At 41.9% G+C, this 15313-nt stretch overlaps 1 protein-coding gene across 3 annotated transcripts in view; it reads right to left on the minus strand.

Annotated features, from left to right (window-relative positions):
* Window positions 1-10303, minus strand: part of THBS4 (thrombospondin 4) — a 38818-nt gene extending 28515 nt beyond the window's left edge. For 2 of the 3 annotated variants that reach the window (XM_027882404.1, XM_027882396.1), the window contains exons 1-2: window positions 1601-2011; window positions 441-546 (exon numbers count right to left, since the gene is read on the minus strand). In XM_027882404.1, coding sequence (XP_027738205.1) covers window positions 441-546; window positions 1601-1987 — 493 coding nt within the window. In that variant the 5' untranslated portion in view covers window positions 1988-2011. Of the gene's footprint in view, window positions 1-440; window positions 547-1600; window positions 2012-5830; window positions 6035-10215 lie in introns of those variants that run through there. The other variant, XM_027882387.1, reaches the window with a different exon arrangement.
* Window positions 10304-15313: the final 5010 nt, after the last annotated feature.

Here is a 15313-nt window from a genome sequence, read left to right on the forward strand (position 1 = left end):
AATACTGGACATGAGTATAAGTACATGGATAGGTCTTGCAACAGCATCCATCTACCTATTTTCATAAAGCCTGTAGCAATGTATCACATTTAGGACTACTTTCTATCTGCAATTGCCTGCAATTTGAATACTTAAACTATTATTAAGCTGACACAAACACATCATTATCACAAGAATTTGCCTCCCAAATTAGGCTAAAAAGCTCTTTTAATCATTACAGACTTCTTCACTAGGACAGCAAATCATTGTTTTATCAACAGCAACGGTGACTGTTTTCTCTTCAAACTGAGCTATGTCTAAAACATTGACAGAAATTATCATGTCTATAATTCAATTTTTATTACTTGACTATAAAGCTCCACATTGTTAACATTCATCATATTAACTTCCTTGCACTGGTATCGTAAGGAACAATTTTAACTCCTGGTTGCAGGTCTTACCAGTGTACTGAGGTACAGGCTCAATTTGTTGAAGAAAACAATCCTGCAGGTTCCCCACTTCGGCAAGGGTTCCTCCAGTTACCAGCTTCAGCTCATCTAGTGTATCCTGGGCTCACAAGAAAAACAGAGTTCACAGTTGGGGTACAACAATTGAAAAAAATAAGAAATCTCAGACAAAGTAATTTTTTTTTTTTTAAGAGAGGTATTCCACTTTCTATGCATGAAGGACTTCTACACTATTCACTTCAGGGCCATCTGTCACCATCTGAAGTGTATAAAATCCCTAATCATTACCTTGAAGATTTTCCCATAGCTGTGGTTTTATTTTGATTTCTTTTTTACTGTTCAATTCATATGATCTCACATAATAGGAAGTTCACATATTTAGGTATCTGTATAGGTATAGGTATTTTTTAAAGTGAATCCAAAGCAGTCTTTTTTCCCTCCTCTCAAACAGGTATACATTCATGTCAGGAATGTGGGTACCTCAGTTATTCTCCATACAAAAAGGCTCATTTTCAAGCCTGCAATGACACAAAGGGGGCAGACTGCCTTGCACCTTCTAATGCATACTTCTGATTAATGATGATGGAAGATGCTGAGGAAGTCACTGTTTATCCCAATAGGGAGATGATAGGAAGCTGTGCCAACTCCTGGTTGGCAGACAGAAGAAAAGCTGTTGTAGTCAAACAGATGGGGATTGCACTCTAGCACCCCAGGAGTATTCCCTTTCTTTTGTCTTTTTTAGTCCCTGTGGCTTATTATGATGAGGAAAGCCCTATATTCAGTCAAGCATTGCTCATAGTGAACAGCTGATGAAGAAATGCCCTTAGTCCATCTGCTAAGTCTTGCAAAAAGTCCAAACCCCAAAAAACACCTATACGGAAGTAAAGGAGGCAGTAATTTTTTGGTTTTCACTTAAAAAGCTAAAAACTGTTTAAAACAAATAGCAGAATTATTACAGGGTTCACATAAGCTAATATTTCACCTGTTCCACAGAAGTTATATTTACATTTATTTCACAATTTAATGTCAAGTATTACTGAAGCACTATTGTACAGAGCTTGGCTGCTGCAAGAGCTGAGGTCTGAATTCAGTGATCCAGAGGATTGCTGGTGCTCCCTCTAAGTGTTCAGCCTATTCCCAGTTTTTGTGCTCACCTGCGGTTTCTCCTGGAAAATACGCAACTCAACTACCACCAGCTTCTGAGACAGTGCTGAAAATGGTTTTGGCAGGTCCTCAATGGCACCTACTTGCAGGCAGTCCAGATACAACTCTATTGTGCTCAATCCCTGCTGCAGACCACTCAGCCACAAGATGACAGCATGGGGCTTCCCATCAGCCAGCTGGATGTTGCTAAAAATCACAGAATTCAACCTTCCATCACTCTTCAGATAGCGCAGCACCACTAGGACAAAATACACAGAAGGACTGTCAGAAGGTAGGAGACACCCAAGGCTAATCAAGGAAGATCCTGCGGAAATATTCAATTGTTCTGTTATTTTTCCAAATATCAGCTCTTGTAAATGCATCCCATATACAGCCATAATGGTAATAATAAACGGGACATCAACTCAGAGCAGCACTACCAAGACTCTTGCATGATTCCCTATTTGTAAAGAACTGCTGCCTCCACAGTGTTTTCCATTGCTTTGTCCTGCCTCTCTAACTGGCTTAACAAATGTTGCTTTACATAATGTGCCAAAATGCAAGAGGTAAAGTTACAGGGTGCAGCAAGTAGCCTGCAGTCAGCACTTCGGAATGTACATATCTTATAGACCTAGAAATACTCTGTAGCAGAAATGTATAACTAGAAAAATCAGTTTCAGTGATGCATATAGCAGTCAGTGAAGCCATCTAACAGTGTATCCAAATGCACAATTAAAGAAACCAAAGGAAGCATGATCCCTGCACTTCTCTATAATAAATAGTTAGTAAAAAAAATTTTAACAAATAAAATATAATGCAAAAAAAGACATTTTCCACCCCTAAAGATGATTAAGCCTCCTCGCAACTCTTTTTTAAAGCATTAGTGAATGCTTTTAAAATCCCATAAAAATTCTCATTTTATTAAGTAAAATGCACCATGAAAGATCACAACAGCAGACAAACAAATACTCTTACAACAAATACTTGCTGCATAATATTGGAAAACCATCCCTTTCCTGAGGAAATTGGATCAATAAGCTAGGATCTGCAAGCTAAATCTCTTAGACCAGCTAGCTGGTTCTCTCCACAAAATCTCTTCCTGGCTCTCTGACTGCATGTCTGCAAAAGCAAGGAGCCGAGCACATCTGGACAGCCCATAACTACCTTACAATATCAGACAGATCCTGTTTCAAAGATCCCACTGATCACTAGCCTGCACATCCCTTATTTCCTGCAGGTAAGAGTTACATGCATGAGGAGTCAAGCTGCACAGCTGCTAGGCACCTAAACAGTTAAGTGCTGGCTCTTGTAAACACCTGTTTGAAGTTCACAGAAGGCTGTTGTTGCATCAAGTGAAAGCTCACAAATGGCCTGACACAAGGTCAACTAAAAACTGTGGGCATAGTCAAGGGAAAAGCTCTTACTATTTTCGGAGCTAACAACACCTATTTACTGAAACTATTCGATTTAACTATTCGAAACTATTCATTTAACAAATTATATTCCCAGCTCCCCACTACTAATGTAACTGCTTTGATGCTGTGATACCTCTGTTTGTTGGTGACTTGAGGTACTGCACACACGCTCCATATAATTTTTCTAATTGCTCAGTCTCATGATTAAAAACCCCCTAGATTTATACCAGCATGAACGGAGCAGGGTACATCTCCATCTTTAAAATCTATGCTAGTGCTAGAGCCTAAGCAGCTGTGATCAATATCAGGAATGTTTTCACTGCTGTCTATGTCAAAACACTGCCAGAGCTGAGATTTCCGCAAAGGTGCATGAGGTCACCAGTGACTTGCTAAAAGGTAGCATTCCTTGGCAAACTCAAAGATCGAGCAAGACAGAGTAGATTTCAGGCATTTTATTTATGTGAATATTATGCATGCCTGGTCATATAAAAGGCAAGGTCTTTGGATCTGGACCCTGCTCTCAGAGTGACCAAACACAACAGAAGCCTAGAGAAAGAAAGAGGAGATGGAGGCAGAGCCCAGAATGGACCCTGCCAGAATAGTTTCAGGTCAAGGAGCAATCAGCCTTGGAAGAAGGATCAACCATTTTCTCCTCAGCCAAAGCCAAATATCCTTCTGTTAAACCAGAGCAGGCTTTTACAGAGAGAGGTTTTTTTTAGATCACAGCCTCCAGCTGTATAAGATTTAACTCATCCAAGCCCCTGTAGTACATGTTTGCTGCTTGAATATTTTACAGACATTCATGAGAGTGCCACCTGTACTGCTTAAGAAATAGATTTTCAATTAAACTACCACTTCTACCAGCAAGTAGGAGCTGCTTCACAGAACTGTTAAATTACAACACTTCTATGCATTAACTGCTGTTTGCTCCACATAGAAAGCACATTGGTCTAGTCAAAACAAGTTGAGCCACTACTCAGTGATTTATACTTGTGCTTTTAAAAACATTTAGGCATTATAAAGATCTTACTATCAGGTATACCAGAACACTTTAAGGATAACTAAGGCCTGCTTTGAGCTCCTTAGAGCACATTTGGATTGCATAAGTGGAAATACCATGCAGGAGAAGTAATGCACTTACGCATTCTTCCAAAACTGTAGATAATTAGACTGTGCATTTTGCTGAGACACCAACAATGGCTCATCATTTAAGTGATCCTCTCGTGAGGATCATAAACAGCCCCCACACTCCATATTTTCAGCTCACATAACAATCTTCTGGATGCATTTTAACTTATTGTACAAAGTAGCCATATGGGATCCTTGACACTTGGGGAGAAATCACATGTGAAAACACAGCCATATGACTTGAACAAGGTGCTCTAAGGTAATAAGAAGGCAAAGAGATCCAAGAAACAGTCTTGCAGTAAAAAGCCTCCCTCTGGCAATCCTTTACATCAGATATGTTACATCTACTCAACACCAGTCACTGACAGGACAAGTTGCTTCATGCTGCCCTTCTATATTCCTTTGGTGTGTCTGTCCTGTCACAGAAGCTTCTCAAAGACCAATATACTGAGAACAAAACCAAAAGAAGCCATGTTACCTTCCATCAGAAAGTTTTTTAAGTGTGTTAAAATGTATCAATAGCCATCAGACATGCAGGTATTCTTGAAAATCAAAAGAAGAGTTTGATATGTTCAAACTCTTATTAAGTTTAGAGACACATTTGTATGCGTTCCTATATATACATACAACATTTACACACAATTCTGTGTGTGAGAGCGGGAGAGAGGGAGTATGTGTGATTTACCATTTTTTCAGCAAATAAGTCAGTCAGTGTTAGGAATTGCATGACACTTACCGATAACGCTGCGTGACCATGTATTACCCACTGTCAACCCACACACAGCTCTTATTCCCTGACTAAGGAGGATTTTGTCAGACTTGATTAAACTACCAATGTTTTATCTAACTCCTTCCCTTACAATTGCCAACCAAAAGGTGTGCTTTTCTTCAGCATATTGAATAATTTCCCTATGCATATACTGAAATTTCTCAATAGAGTTTCACAGTATATTGGACTCAGCTGCCCAATTATAACACTTGTACTAACATATTATCATAGCAGTGGTGAAGTCAGTGGAGTAACAATAATGTACATAATTCAACATTTTTTTGCTGAACCTTAAAAATTGCTGTATATCCTAGATCTGGTTTAGAGATCAGTGAAAGCTCTCTATTTCTAAAAATCAGCTGAAGTTCCAACTCTGACTCCTGATTAACTGATTCCAATAAACAGAGAACAAACACTTTCATTCACCCAAAAGATTCTGTAAGTGCTGGGAATGTTTGTCTTGCATAGTCACATCTAACCTCCAGGGTCAGCAGAACAAGAACCTGCCTTTCATATGCATGAGGCAGCATGTGCGTGTGTCCCTCGAATTCCTGAGTAATAAGAACCAGTGATTGGCCCAAGGGGAAAAAGGAAAAAAGAAAAGGAAATAAAAACCCAACCAAAATTGACTCCTTTCTACATACTCCATGTTTTTTTCCTTCTTTCGTAGCACTGCTCAGAGCAAGCACCACAGTCAAGTGGAGATACCAGCTGATTGCCTAGTAAGCTTCCCCTGGCCAGGAGAGAGCAGCATCGAGGAGAAGGAAAGAAATTAGAACAGGAGTGAGAGTGGATATGAAAGGTGACAGCATGCAACAGGAATGACTCAAGCACAAAGGTTAATCACACATTTGTCAACATCCATCTGTGACACACCAGTAGCTATGGATCCAACACCAGTTTTACCATACATATTCGAAACAACTCACCTTTATTCATCCGTCCCATTACCGTAAATTCAAAATGTTTGCCGTTGTCAGCTGATGAATACAGGCCAAAAACAGTGGCTGTGCTCTTTGGCTGCAGTTTGAAGGTTGAAAGCAAGTACATTTCATTCAGCGTAGGATCCCCAAATGCTTGTTGCAAGAAGTTTGGCACCACTCTTTTGTTGGAATATGGAAGAAGATCAAAAACTGGAAAAAAAAAAAAAAGAAGCAAATTTCATCAGCTATTTAAATATAATAATAAACAAAGAAGAATGTAGTCTGAAGCCACTCACTTGTGACCATACATTCTTTGCTATTTTCATATGGATGCTCTGACCTACCTAAATTAGTACAAACAAAAAAATCATGAATAGGATGATCAACTCTGAAGATTATGTATTTCAACCTGGAATGGACAATCTTAAGCAACCTGGTCTAGTGAAAGATCCCTGCACATGGCAGTGAGTTTGGACTAGATGGCCTTTAAAGATGCCTGTCAGCTAAAACTATCCTACAATTCTACCAAAATATCATCTAGGATTTGTTGCAACTGGTACTATTTTAGCAACTTTTACTTTCTGAAGGAACTATTGATAACTTACTTATATAGAAATACTTAGTCTTCAAATTGAGACACTTAAATATTTTTCAGGTAGATCTCTAAAATTCTTCTCTTCTGAGAATGTACTTTACAGAATGCTTTTTAACCTATTTCTGCTTTCATCAATCCAGATGTTTGTGTTCATGTATCAACTAGTCAAAGGATTCAGCATTAAAATCTTCAGACAAATTTCCAGAGTACTTATCCTTTGATGGCATTTGCAGGGCACCATTTAAAATGCTAAAAAGCCAGGTAAGCATTATTATGTTCACAACCTGGTTCTCAATTCACTGACTTTTCAGAAGATGTATTATATAAATAAGACTCATCTTTCTCTTCTGGCACAGAAAACAAAGAAATACAAGTCCTGACCAAAAAAAAAAACAAAAAACAAAAAAAAAAATTACCCTGAAGGGATAGTGAAAGCTGTTTCAAATTTTTATTTCAGCTTTTCCTCAACGCATTAGCAAAGAGTCTATGGTTATACTTGTACATATGACAGAAATGTCCCTTATGATACTGAGACAACAGAAAACTGGGGTTTTCCTCAATGTTCCTAAATCCATGATGTCTCCAAACTCGATAAACTATTCCATTAGGTTTCTTGATTATCTCCTATTTCAACTCACTGCAATTAAAGTAGCAAATATATTATATTCTTGCAATAAAGTCTGATAAATGATTATGCACAAGAACTACTTAAACATAAGGGCATACTTAGCTGTTGCATGCTACTGCCGCTCCACAGGCCTGTCATGGCTGGGCCATATTTTCCTCCCACACCAGCACAACAGAAGAGAAGAGCCACAACACCAGGCAGATGGCAAAGGCACATGACAGTACATTGTGCCTTACCTTGATTCAAGTTTGTGGTTGTACTACTAAGTTTAGTTTCCCAGGCTGAAAAAACAGTGGATCATTGCAGATGAGTCTTGTCTACACAGCATGACCTCAAAGCTGTCATCATCTACTGAGGTGATGAGGCCATCCTACTGATCCAGAGTTTCCACACACTACAAGCAGGAAAAGACGGAAGAGCACTTGGAGGACAATCACATGGGCACACAGACCTACCGACACACGTGTGGGAAACCCTGTTCCCTTATAGTAGAGCATGGGTTCACGATGCTTCAATTGCTCATTCTGGAGTATCCATTCATCTAGACACTAATGTTATTTCCAAAAAGAGAAAAACGGCGATTTTCCCCTTTTTCTCATGAAGCCACTGAAGTACAGATCACCACTGAAGTCTATACTTGTATTGAGTCCAAGGATCTCATGACTATCATGAGTTTTCAGAACACAACAGAAAAAATGTAAGGCACTTGATTTGCATGCACTAGTAATACTGCTGTCAAACAAGAAAGAAACACATCTTAGAGGATGGACCTTGTCAAAAGACTTCTCTTTCATTCAGTTTACATTTACATCATCCCAGGACAACCACTGGGTTACCACCAGTAACCCAGACAGCAGGTGCAAAAGGCTGGAAATCTCATTACATTTACTGCAGAGAGAGCAAACCAAGCATCCACCCACTCAAGAGACTGAAATGCAGCTTACTATCTTTTTTGGAAGAGAGACTTTTTTTAGATCACAGCCTCCACCTGTATAAGATTTAACTCATCCAAGCCCCTGCAGTAAAATGCTGTAAAAATGCATTTTACAACGGCATTTTACAAGTCAACGCCATTCAAAAAATACAGCTGTGTTTACTCTGCCAGAGCAATGAAATACAATACTTAAGACTTTGAGAGCATGAAATATAGCTATACTTTATGTCCAGTTCTTCTAGGTCTATTGGCTGAATTTATATCAATTCCTGTGAAACTAATTAATGAACACTAAGGTCAAACACTTAAAAACGTTATAAAAATAATGACTAAACACTGGGAAACATCTGTCTAATGTTACAGAAAACAACTATTGAAATTTTTGAAATTTGCATATTTAAATGAAAACAAACTGGTTTGGTAGTTGCATTCTAGAGAGCACATTTCCTCAGCCATATTAGCAAACCCTTTCTTGGGATACCTTCACAATCTACAGTATGTAAATGCAGTATGTAACCAGATCCATCTAAGCACAGCTTACACACATGTTAGCAAATGTGGTTAGTGGAAGAGCAATGGGGTTATGAAAACTTATTTTACATCCTTAGTAAAGCTAGCAGAGAGACAACTCTTAGGCGTTACGGAGACAATTGCTTGTTTGGAAGAAATAGGTAAAGAAGACCCACAAGGATTTCAGATTTCATTTTTTGAAGAATCTCTTCCTTCCTCTCCCTGGAAAGGCAGACTTGAGACCAAATAGATAGAAGAGGATTGCTGAAGCTGAAAGACATAAGCAGCTGGTTTCCATTCATGCAGTGAGAGTGATGACTCTGCCATGCCTCCGAGTACGAGCATGCATTCTCGCCAAGCTAAACTGAGCCCACTTGTGAAACAGACCAGGAATTCTCTCCCCCACCTTCTTTCTGTGGTTTTTAGAATGCGGCTGCTCACCTTCCTATGAAAATGCTAACAAGGCATGAGCTACACCATGAGACAGTGGCAAAATGCTCTTTGGAGATCTGCCCCAAAACATCTTCAGGTGGAAGCTAAAAGACATGATGAGAAGCCCTAGAAGGAGAAACATGGAGGAATGAATTTAGTGGCACAGGAGAGGATGGAGCTCAAACTAAAACATCCCTTCTTTCCCTTAACTCCACTGCCATATCACACTAGCTTTTTGAGACCATCCAAGTTAGTTGTCCAGTCGCAGCTAACCATAATAACTGCAAATGTAAACACTGCTCCACTGCTGTTCAGCACTTTTCAAGGTAATTAATGATGGCTTAGACATCTGGAGTGAAACCCTAACCCCTTCCCCCCAGAGATAATCTCTGACCGAATTCAAGAAGGTGAAAACGTCACAGGCTGAGTGGGGTTTTTCATAAGCTACTGCCCCTAAAAAGTTGAAAACCTGCCCTTTTGGGGTTTTTAAATACAGCAATATCCGACTTTTCAATGCAGCAATTTTCTGAAATGTTTTTACATCATGAAAGACTTTAACAAAGGCTTTTTGGAAATGCAGGTGAATTACTCTGACTGGCTTTAGATCTGCTTAAGTAAGAAATAAACGATTAAAGTCTCAAACATCTTTCGGTAAGGCAAACGAAGGCGTTAAAAACGCAGACACAACTAGGAGCAGCTTTAAGGCTCCGGGAGTGCCACTAAGTCACACTAACCGCTGTTCTCAGTAGCCGAGCTGGTTGCAGTCGCAAGCTGCTACCGGAGAGCGGTACCACCCACTTTACCCAAGCTCTATAATATAATGGCTCCTGACTTACTACGTGCATAACACTGCCACAGCAATGCTGGGTTTAAAAGTACCACTTTTTCTATGCACTTTACTAGGTAATAGAGTTTTCCCGGCGAGTTTTCACGGCTTAGCAATTCACTTCTCATTCATGAGAACCTGCAACCGAAAAAGCGCTCTTCAGACGCTCCACACACCCGTAGATAAACACTTTTTTGCTGACTGCAGGGGAGCGGCTGCACCGCGATCTCCTCCGGTCCCCAGCGCCAGTACCGCAGTGCCCAGCACGGCGGGTGGACGCCGGGACGAGTCCGCAGGCGCGCCGTGCGCCCCGACGGCTGCGGCTCCTTTCGCACCTGTATAGGTGATGCCGTTCCCTACCAGCCAGGGCTCCCGTCGGAGGGCAGAGGACGGGACGCTGCAAGCATTCTCTAATGGAAGAGGGGAAAGAAGATCTCGCCGCAGCCGGGGGGAAAGGACCCCTTACCTCGCGGGGCGGGCGCGGCGGCGCGGCCCGGGCAGAGCTGGAGGACGAGCGGCAGGAGCAGCAGCGCGGCGCCGCGCTCGCACCCCATGGCGGCCGCGGGCCAGGCAGGGCGGCGAGGAGGACGCGCTGCTCCTCGCCGGGCCGCCGTTTAACGGGGCGGACCCGGGGCCGGGCACGGACGGCGCCAGGCGAAGGGCCATTGGCCGGGGCTACCCCCGGAGGCGGGCGGGGGCCGCGGCGGGGGTGGCCGAGCCCTGGGATCGAACTTGCGGTAGCACGCCGTCGGGGGCCGAGCCGGGAAAAATCGGCATCGGTGGGGGTGGCGGAGCTTGGACGCAGCGGGAGATCCTGTCACCGGCCCCCAAAATCAACACCTGTGGGGGACCGTGGCTGGAGTCTGCCCTTTGAGGAGTCCTGGAAATTGAAATGTGCTTAATAGCTTTGAATTCATAGCATCACAGAATCGTTTAGGTTGGAGAAGACCTTTAAGATCATTGAGCCCAAGTGTTAGTAACCAGCTATGCTTATTACTATCATTCACGTGAACATGGCCCCAGAAGTGATTTGGGTGTTCTTTGAGAGTCAGTAAGAGCTCTGTCAGTAGGGACAGCAAGTCCAGCACTGTTGTAAGCAGCCCTTTTGGGAACCACCAGCCTGGTGAGTGAGGGAAGTAGGAGAGCTCCAGCAGCATGAAGATAATGCAGCCCTGTTCATCCGGTCCTGCTGTGTGCAGGACACTTGAGGCTCGCACCTCCAACAATTATAGCATCATTATACTTTAAAACTTCTTTTACCTCTTTTTCTATGTTCCTGTGTGTTTCTATGTTTCTATATGACCTTTATGTGTCTTCTGCTAATAATACAGCCATTGTCTTTGCAAAGCATTCTCACAAGTTTCTCTACCTGCTCTGCAGATCAGGTGCTGAGTCTCAACTTTTAGGGTTTTGCATATATTAGAAGAACAGATTCTCTCTCATGCATACGCTAAATCAAAACAAATGAGAATGCTCCGGTGTGTAACTTGGTCTTGGTGGGAATTTAAATGCTCCACTTTTCCTAACTGAAGAATGGCACTAAAAGGAGTCATGCAAATTGCAGACTGGAGCAAATTGGGTTTCTAGAAGACTCTGACTAGCAAAGAGAGTTATCTGCTCCTCTATTTCATTTAAAGAGCTTAGGAGCATTGGGAGTGCTCAAACTGACCAGACTGACACCAAATTTGATGAAGCTTGTTTGTTTTATCAAACCCTCAAACCCCTAAACCCGGTAACTTAACCAAAGTTATTTTTTAAAAAATCCGACCTGCTTCGTTCAACTACAAAAATTTTCAGCGTTATGTTGCCCTCAGGTTGTCATTAACCCATTGTTTGTCCTCTACTTCAAAAAATTCTAGCCTCTGCAATGCTGATGTTAAGCAAGCACAGGTAAAAGGGTGCTAGTGAGAAAAGCCAGCACATGGTGGGCTTCCCAATCTGCTCTACAGCCCTCTCTTTCCTGTACCTCCCTTTGTGCCTCAGCCCTGCAGAGGAAACTCTGTCACATCAGAAACTCAGGAAGCCATGGTTGGTCTCCTTGCAGCTTGCTATTCACATGTAGTTGGAAAAGTTGGAGCTGTCTGGTGTTATTTACATCACAAAAAGTAGGGCAACAATAGAAGGGAAATTTTATGTTAAGTTAGCAAAATAGTGTTGATTAATGTTGTGTCACATCAGGGTTGGTGCAGACAGCTAATGAGCACCACAGAGAACAGCCCTTGGGGGGCTCATTGTGTTCGAGGCAAGACACAGCATGCTGCAGGGCTGGGGCTGCTGAGCACACTGTGCAGGGTCTGCTAGAGCAGCTGTGCCCCTGCACAGAGCACTGCTGTGGGCTGCTCTCCAGCACAGGCACAGCGAGATTTTCAAATACCTTTGGCTGGCCTATATTCATATGCCCTCCAACTGTCCTCCCCACATGTATATACCCTATTACACACACTGCTTCTTAGCTTATCCATGTAGCAGTGTTGACCCACTCCTTTAGTTGTTCATGTCTTCCTCTGCCTGTCACCAGGCAGAAGGATGCTCATCCACATCCATTGTGTCCCACTATGATGCAATTGCTCTTCCTCTCCCCACTGTTCTTCTAAATTTGTCTCGACACAACAAGCAATGCCTCGGCTTCACTCCCACTATGCAGTGAAACTGACAAGAGAACATTGTCACAGCGAGGGGAAGCAGGGACGCTCAATATGAGTATCAAGCAAGCTTCGTTTATTGATTGTACAGTACAGCTTATATAGGATATATAATGAGATAATTAATATTCTGTAACCTAACTCTATGATTGGTAACAGCCTTAACAGTCAGCTGCAGTCACACACTGTTTCCTAGAATTTTACATCCTAACTCTATTCTTAGCTCTAATATCTATATTTACCACTAGCTTTCACATATGATTGGATGTTCACCTCTTATTTACATTCTTTTCCATGCTGCAGACTGAGGCCTTGCTGCATTTTGCAACAGAACATGGTGCTGTCAAAGGCCTGGCCAGGAGCCGCACAGGGGAGTGAGAAAAACAGATGATCAAGTGCAGAGTGCTGAGAACAGGGAGAAAGAGGGAGGCTGAAAGGGGGAGAGCAGCTGCTTATTCCTTGAGCCTACTCACAAAGAATGCACATGGAAGCAATGTTTCACAAACAGGCCATGAGGCACAATGAAATATGACAGAAGGCAACCAGTTCACAATGAATAAAAACAGAAGCTTAAGTCCATGTGTAGGAGAATTTACTCAGTACATAAAGGCCACTGTAATTTTCTCAGTTTTCATTTCTATGCTGTGTTTTATTGGTGGAGTATGTTACAGACGGAAAAGGATTTTGTGCTCAAGCACAACTTTCTTTAGGGATTTTACAAAATAGAATGTTTATATGCTGTCTGGAAGGGGCTATTGGACCTTCTAATCGACATTTTCAATGAAAACAGTGGAATACTAGCAATCGCCTTTTCACTTTTGTGTATTCTCTGAAGTACAAACTCCAGCTTAATTTACTAGAGATTAATATCCTGAATAAGAATCAAGAATCAAAATATGATTAATGGACATTTTGTTTACAAGAAACTTTCATAATGCCGGTCACATTTTGCAAGGAAGTTATAAATATATGACTAATTTTTCATATGGGATCTGACAGAAAACCTCAAACATTAAAATGTTTGACTTGCTTACTTTACTTAATAAGATTTTGAGCATACAGAATAGAGAGAAGCTGCAAACATTACAGATTGCACTTTACAGAAGAGTCTGTAACTTGTTCAAATTCCAAGTAATGGGGTAGGGGAAATGTAAAGGAATCCCTGCTGCTTAATTCACCTTTCATATTTTGTTCCTAATATGCATCAGGAGACTCACTGTTTTGGTGGAATTATATGGATGATTAAAAAATCAGGATTTCTGGGCGATTAAGATATAGAAGTCTTAATGCAAGTGAAATATCAGCTCTAAACCACATACTTCCATATTTACGGGAACACTTATGGGTTTGATCTTGCCTCATTTTCAGAGGAAAAAATGTAGGTTTCAAAGGTTACAAGTTTCAAAGACAGGTTTCAAAAGAGTTTTTGCTTTTTCCAAAACACAAATTAAAGCTCCACTTTTTCAAGTCTAGTCATATATCCATCCTCAGTGCACCTACTTACTTTTCATTTATACTAATAGGAATTCCACTTAGGCAACCAAGAGGAAAAAGTTCCTGACATGGGGAAGGAAAGATGCAAATTGGCTTTTTTTTTCATCTTTGCTCTGGAACCCACAAAAACACAGAGATAAACTGGGCCTAAAGGCAATGCAAAGCTTACGTCCCTATTTACCTCCTAAGCCTTCTTTCAGCCTGCCTTAAGAAGAGCCATAAGATGGCTCATGGAATGGTTAGGTTTTTCTTAGGAAAAGACCTCTAAGATCATCAAGTCCAATCATCAGTCCAACACCACCACCACACTAAAATGTGTCCTCAAGTGCCACATCTACATAGGTTTTTTAACATTTTTAGGAATGGTGACTCCACCACTTCCCTGGGCAGCGTGTTCCAATGCTTGACAACTCTTCCAGGAAATAAATTTTTCACAATATCTAATCCAAACCTCCCCTGGTGTAACTTGAGGCTATTTCCTCTGGTCCTATCACTTGTTACTTTGAAGAAGAGGCCAATCCGCACCTTGCTACAACCTCCTTTCAGGTAGCTGTAGAGAGCAATAAGATCCCCCATGAGCTTCCTTTTCTCCACAGTAAACAACCCCAGCTCTCTCAGCTGCCCTTCGTAAGACTTGTGCTACAGATCCTTCACCAGCTTCCTTGCTCTTCTCTGGACACACTTTAGCACCTCAATATCCTTCCTGAATTGAGAACTATGTCCTCTCGTCCTATCACTTGCTGCCTGGGAAAAAAGGCCAACCCACACCCGGCTATAAGCTCCTTTCAGGTTGTATCCAGGTGGGGGTCAACCTTATCGCTCCCTTCAGCTACCTGAAAGGAGGTTGTATTGAGGTGAGGCCTCTTCTCCCAGGCAACAAGTGATAGGACGAGAGGACATAGTCTTAAGTAGTGCCAGGGGAGGTTTGGGCTGGACATTAGGAAGAATTTCTTCATAGAAAGGGTGATTAGACACTGGAATGAACTGCCAAGGGAGGTGGTGGTCTCCGTCCACGGAAGTGATTAAGGAAAGACTGGACGTGGCACTCATGGTCTAGCTGACATGGTAATAGATCATAGAATAGATCATAGAATAGATTGGGTTGGAAAAGACCTCCAAGATCATCAAGTCCAACCCCTGATCCAACTCCAATTACTATAGCATGGCACTAAGGGCCATATCCAATCTCTGCTTAAAAACCTCCAGGGATGGTGAATCCACCACCTCTCTGGGTAGGCCGTTCCAATGCCTGATTACCCTCTCTGTAAAGAATTTCTTCCTAACATCTAACCTAAACCTCCCATGGCAGAGCTTGAGCCCATGTCCTCTTGTCCTATTGTTGGTTGCCTGGGAGAAGAGACCAACCCCCACCTGGCTATAACCTCCCTTCAGGTAGTTGAAGAGAGTGATGAGGTCACCTCTAAGCCT

The sequence above is a fragment of the Empidonax traillii genome, unplaced genomic scaffold (genome assembly GCF_003031625.1).
Source record: "Empidonax traillii isolate 1590-97213 ecotype Southwest subspecies unplaced genomic scaffold, ASM303162v1 scaffold8:size5222938, whole genome shotgun sequence".
NCBI classification, from domain to species: Eukaryota; Metazoa; Chordata; class Aves; order Passeriformes; family Tyrannidae; genus Empidonax; species Empidonax traillii.